The sequence below is a fragment of the Priapulus caudatus genome, unplaced genomic scaffold (genome assembly GCF_000485595.1).
Source record: "Priapulus caudatus unplaced genomic scaffold, Priapulus_caudatus-5.0.1 Scaffold660, whole genome shotgun sequence".
Classification (NCBI taxonomy): domain Eukaryota; kingdom Metazoa; phylum Priapulida; class Priapulimorpha; order Priapulimorphida; family Priapulidae; genus Priapulus; species Priapulus caudatus.
The window spans coordinates 103,194-109,520 of record NW_014577721.1 but is presented as its reverse complement, the minus strand read 5'-3'; the positions used below and the strand labels follow the sequence as shown (position 1 = coordinate 109,520).

General features: G+C 43.7%; 2 protein-coding genes across 2 annotated transcripts in view; one reads left to right on the top strand and one right to left on the bottom strand.

The window, feature by feature from the left end:
* Positions 1 to 1,384, bottom strand: part of LOC106812554 (allantoicase-like) — a 10,135-nt gene extending 8,751 nt beyond the window's left edge. The window contains exon 1 of the mRNA XM_014816452.1: positions 1,248 to 1,384. The gene's annotated coding sequence lies outside the window, so the exon portion shown is untranslated. The remainder of the gene's footprint in view (positions 1 to 1,247) is intronic.
* Positions 1,385 to 1,406: 22 nt separating this feature from the next.
* Positions 1,407 to 6,327, top strand: part of LOC106812555 (40S ribosomal protein S6-like) — a gene marked incomplete at its 3' end in the record, with an annotated part of 9,957 nt that continues 5,036 nt past the window's right edge. The window contains 2 exon segments of the mRNA XM_014816454.1: positions 1,407 to 1,493; positions 2,114 to 2,245. Of these exon segments, the coding sequence (XP_014671940.1) occupies positions 1,488 to 1,493; positions 2,114 to 2,245 (138 nt within the window).

The following is a 6,327-nucleotide window of genomic DNA, read 5'->3' as shown; positions in this document are numbered from 1 at the left end:
AAGGGGCCCCTAATGCCACCCAACAAGGTGCTAATTCCCAATTATCAGAAAGCGAAAGGTACTCAAAGACTTGTCAGACACTAGCTCATTGATGCTTATCCAGATGACATGAACAACACTTTGTCTACAGAGCTTCAGCAGTTCCATTCATATGTTCTTCATAAGTTTAAAACAACCAAGAAAACATCTTTCACTCACATGGAACTTTACAACACAATTACAGAAGACAAACTAGAGAGTGCCTTTCCAAATGTTGAAATTGCCTTAAAGTGATTACGTCACGAATTTCTAGCACCATCAAGTAGTATATTTGTGTGTTATTTGTACAAAATAAAATGTATGAAAATACAATTAGTGTTTCTGTTTATTTTTCATGCCTTTTTATACCTTCTTTATATGCCTTAATTTGCCGGTGAAAAACATAGAGACGTCAGTATACTGGGGGAAGTGTTAGACAACAGAAATTACCAAATCGTCTAGATTTTTGCAAATTTAACCAATGTAAAAACATTTTTATCAGGTGAGAGTTTGAGGATATATTTAGTAATGTTAGTTCTTACTTTTATTGTAAAAAAATGGCAATTTTTTTTTACAAATTTTACCATGGAAAATTCGTGACGTAGTCCCTTTAAGAATATTTTTAACATTAATGGTCACCAACTGCACAACAGAGAGGTCTTTCTCACAACTGAAACGTGTAAAAAAACAAATAGACTGACTCGTAGTCAGAATGAAAGTGTACATGCATGTACGCTCAAAATTGCCTCAAATACCATCTCCTGCGATCTACATTTTAAAAATTTTCTGGGGGAGGACCCCCATACCCCCCCGCCTGTTTATCACCACCCTCCTTGAAATCCTACATAAATTTTTGTACTGCTGGAACCTGCATTGTATATCTGGTCAGACAGGTCAACAACTAAAATGGACTGGGTCAGTGTGGAAAGGAGGGGGCACCAAGATTGGTCAGTGCTTAAGGCACCAGTGAGCCTTAATCCGCCCCTGGCTAGAACCCTAACCCTATCCCTAAGGCCTAACCATAACCCTAAACCTAACCCTAAACCTAATCCTAACCCTAACCCTAACCCTAACGCAAAAAAGGGGCTTGAACGACCGACGGCTACCGTACCTCCAGCCACTGCGAAACTTCTGCTGATTTATGGGAATTTTTTCGTAAGTATGCTGTAAGTGTATCATGTATGTATGGCCCCGCCATATGATTTCCCAGTGTGATACCTTTAGTTTACCTTTAGTGAAAACTTGAGGCTTTTTCTACTGCGATCCGCAGAGTAGATCTGTCAATTTGATGACGTTTAAAGACTAATATTTATGAGCTTATGAGATTAGAGTGAAGACGTTGCCACAAAATAAAATATTGTACCTCGCGCACCTTTTGGAGCGCCCCCTGGCGATCATAATACGATCTCGCGCGAAACCACGAGACTTCCTTTTCTAAAGTGGTTATGGTTGCGTAAAAGGATACCGAGATGAAGGCAAGTTGATTGCGATATACTCCTCTTCCGATCCACTTTTAAGAAAAATACACAGTCTCCTAATTAGTAGAGAAACGTGACTATATGTAAATCACTACTTTATTATTAATGTCTGAGTTTTTAAACCAGATTCATTGCGATCTTTTTCGGCCTTTCCTCATGTTTTCATTCGTATCGGCGAGTACGGCCGAAATATGTTGGTGTATGTTGTTGCCTACGTATGAGTGTTAAGTGTTGACTGACGCACAGAAACTCCGAATAAATAGTTATTCGATCGTTGTATCGTCTGCGATTACCCCATTAAATGGGATTCGATATGTAGCACGTTTCTCGCGACTAAATATTTTGGTAAATACGTGTACCTCGGACGCTGTCGATGTTTACCAAGTGAGCATTGATGACAGTTGCAAAAATACACTGAATTGATCACGCTGTGTCACCCCTGGCGACAACAGGCGCAACATTACCACAATCTTATTACATCACACGAGTTTCAATAACACCCAGCACGTCCTAGAACTTGGGCGTACAGAGTGGTTCGCATTCGTTCGGATTCTATCAAATGTCCTAACTACCTCGAACACTGTTATCTAACCGTTGTTTTGTTGATCCGCTTGCAGTTGAACATATCCTACCCAGCGACCGGAGCTCAGCAGCTGATAAAGATCGACGATGAGCGCAAGTTGCGCGTCTTCTACGAGAAGCGCATGGCGCACGAGGTCGCGGCAGACGCACTCGGAGACGAGTGGAAGGTGAGTCCCCTCCCCCCCCCGCCACAATTCCTCGACGAACACGTAGGGGGCCGGTGACGACGGTAGAACACTGTGCACAATCCTAGCTTGGGACCCCTGTCTTCATTTTCGCAAATGTGCCAAACTAATCCGGGGTGCTAAACTAGGATTGTGCCTGTATATTTTGTGAACGTCTGGTCCTAAGGTGAATACAAAGGGGGCCAATGGCGACAGTAGAACAGTGGAGCGACATGCGCTCCAGGATCTTCGCTACTTTTAACACTACAAATATGCTTTGCGATTAAGTGTAGGTTAGGGATAGCGGTAGGGCTAGAGTTGAGTAGAGGTTAATAGTCGATTAATGTTAACGGTAGCGAAACTCTTGCTTGGTGTACTGTTCTGGAGGCGATCCCTCAACGAACAGCACACGTTCCACCGTCCACGGAGCAGAACCCTTCAATTACAATCGTCTCTAAACGACTCCGGTTTGAGTTATTCCGAACTTCCAGAATGGTTTCACGAAGTCGGAAAGGGACAGGCTTTTCTGCCGGTGCAATACATTGTTGAGCCGATTGAAGGTTCGTTGTGCCTACGGAAAACTAATACGCTATTAGGGTTACGGTAGTGTTCGATAATCAGTTACGCACCTAATGAAGGTGGTCTGCTCCAGCGAAAAAAATACACAGGAGCAGCGAGCGATTTCGCTCCCGTCAGCTTTCAAAGTGCTCTGGTAACAACAATTACGAGAGCGAAAATGTTGGAAGATATGAGAAAAAATCGCTCCCGTGGCGCCGGCAGCGTTTGAAATTAGTTCCGACCCGGAGGCCCGAGCCCACCAAGTTTTTACTCAGGCCACCATCTCTACGAAACTCCCGGTCCTCCTGCCCGGCACTTTTTCCCCTCATATTACGCTGAAATACTACGGTTAGCACAATACAGTTAGCACAATACGCCGCACCGGCTATCTCGACGTAGATAGCCGTCGTTCACACATAGGCCAAGAAATCGGTATTTAGCCGGCTCACACGAGCGCAAAATGCGCCGATCGCAGAAATACGGTAATCTAACAATCCGCGTATTTGATTAAATACGGCAGGCTTACCCAGACCCCGGAATAATTTGCCGTGCTTGAAATACCGGAATATCTTGGAGACCGCGATTTCCTCGTGTGAACGAGAAGTGATGAGACTGGTCCGACGCCCGACAGTTCCAGGGTAATGCGAGTGCGAACTGTCTGAGCGCGGGACGCATCGTAGTATTTTATCGGCAGTTGGTGCGCATTGCATTGTTGATTTCGCGGGCATTGTTCGCTTGATTGTTTACAAGCCAGCTCGCAGACGCAATATACCGATATTTTCTGGAGCCGCGAATCAGCATCGTGAATCGCTCGGCCGCGTATTTGTCTCAGATCGAGTATTTCGCAGCAATACCGTATTTCATTATAATAGCAGAGGTCTGCGTGTGAACGAGGCTGATAATGTATATACAAGCTAGGAGGCAACTCGGAGAGCAGCAGACCTCCACCAATAGCAGCTGATCTGATCACTCGTTGAACAAAATTTTTATTAATTAATTGGAATCGCGATGACGACAAACATGTATATCAATTCTAAGTACCCGATTTTCTGACGTATCCTGAAAATTTAATTAATAATTAATTATTGGGATCGACCAACACCAAAAAAATTCCGATCAACTTCAAGTTAGCCCATTCATGAATCTCTATCCTGAATTTTAATGACATCCGTCTAACTTTTCAGTTAGGCTGTACACAAACAAACTATAGATTGATATATAGATATTCACTGAGATGGCGAAGCGTTGCAGGTGTGGAGCGACTGTGTGTTGCCCTTAGCCTGTGGTTGCGTGTTTGTAAGATCTACAGCCAGCGCACGCCTAGCGGAAGTGAAACTGAACGTCTGATTTCAGAACCACACGACCACAAACCCAACACTCAAACACACGCCAGTGAAAACATAACCTCCGTCCAAGCCTGGCGAAGGTAAATATATTATATTATATGTCTGTGGGTGTGTGCCTGTGTGTGTGTGCTGTGTGTGTGTGATGATGTGTGTGTGTGTGGTGATGTGCTGTGTGTTGTGTGTGTGGTGTGTGCGTGCGTGTGTGTCGTGGTGCTGTGCCGTGCGTGTTATCGTTATAGCCAATACAACGGCACAGTATCTAGTGCGCACCGAGTTCATAGGCTACAGCAGCAGAGAAGCAGGAGGGGTTTCCTCTGTATCTTCGGACATGTTCGGAGAAGACAGAGACAGTGACTCTTATCTCTGTTTCATAAAACCCGAGGTACCACAAGTTCAGGCGCAAAGACTCGTGCAAAGTCACAGAGTCAGGTCAGTGTTGCCACGAGGGCATTGGACTATCAGATGGGTTAATACCAAATCGGATCTTGTCCATTGCTTCGTTGCAGCCGAGCTCCTTATGTGCGCTTATGCAAGCGTTGAACGTTGCACGACACGCGTGTACGTGCGACGCAATGTGCACACACGGGCGCGCACGCGCATAATAGGACTTTTGCCCACAATAGCATTTCACTTTGCATACCGAGTTTTGTATACCAAAATAATTGTTATAGTTTTATCTCGTCTTTGAACCGTCATATTCCGCAATGCAGTGTCTATTATATTAAGAACAATGCAACAATATGCATGTAGTATATATTGCGAAATGGTATACATACGCATAGTTTAGTTTGTATAATATTATGATGTTCGCGTGGAATATCAATCATGCAGAGTCACCTGGTGGACATTTAATGCGACGATAGGTATTCATTCTATTTACACCGATGATACGGCATAACCTGGTCGTAGGAATCAATGAGAGCATCATAGACGCGCTTAACCGCTGGGAAACGGCATATAATCGCATTCCACGTAAATCACCAGCTATGAAAACAGGTGGAGCAAAATCCAGTGCTTGACTCAGCATGGTAAACAGCATAGATATAGAATAGATATTCTATATCTATGGTAACAGATAAGACTATTGGTTCAGCAACTTTATTTTGACTGAAATTGTATTTTAATTGTTATTTTACGTTTATAAACTTTAAATTGCAGATTAAAATTAGAACGGCATCACTTGAATCTTTTAATATAACAAATTGTCTGATTACATTAATTTTCTGGAAACTCTCCTCTAAGTTTCATCTATAGATTTATATTAAAATTGATCAGAAACAAAACGGTGAAGAAGATACTCCCTCCCAAAATTGTAATACATTGTAACCATATTGTGATACAAGGTACATACTCAAGATTGAATAACTTGGTGAATCATGTATAGTATGAATGAATGAATGAATGTATGTATGTATGAATGTATGAATGTATGAATGTATGATGACATGAATGTAATGTAATGTATGAATCAATGTTATAGTAGACTTATTCACACATTAAGAGAGCCTTAGATAGGTTATGGTTGCAAGGCACTATCCGTCTTACGTAGGAGCCGATCGCAATAATTATCAAATGGACCGATCTTCACCGTCATTATATTTCTCAGTATCATCCACATTTGGGCGAGTCCAACAGATCCAACAATCACACGGCACAAGCAGATAGGTAGGCCCGTCTGACGTAAGGCCCGCCGACCCACGATCCCACCCCAACCCCTGTGTCCCCGCCCCAATAACAAACACACAAACAAGCAAAATATGACAAAACCCGAGAAAAATTCTCTTCAGTCGTTCATTTATTGACGTAAAGCTGTACAGACTACCAGTCCCTCCTCCTCACTGGGAGCCGACCGACGTCTTCGACTCCCGCATGGAGGCGGGCGGGACGCCCGACCTCTTCCTCTTCTTCTCGCGCTTCTCTCTTGGCTTCCTTTGCGCGCTGAGCAGAAGCTTTGGCGTATTCGGCGGCGCTCCTCCTTCTGCTTGGCGGCGCCGTCTCTTCCTGAGCGCGATGCGGTGGCGCTTGCGCTGCAGCACGACGGGAGTGACGAGTCTCTGAATCTTGGGCGCCTTTGTGCGGCCCGCCTATGCCTGCTCGCGAGAGAAAGGGGAGAGATTACATGTTATGCGATATGTCTATTATATATGATACATGATATGTTTATTATATATGTTACATGAT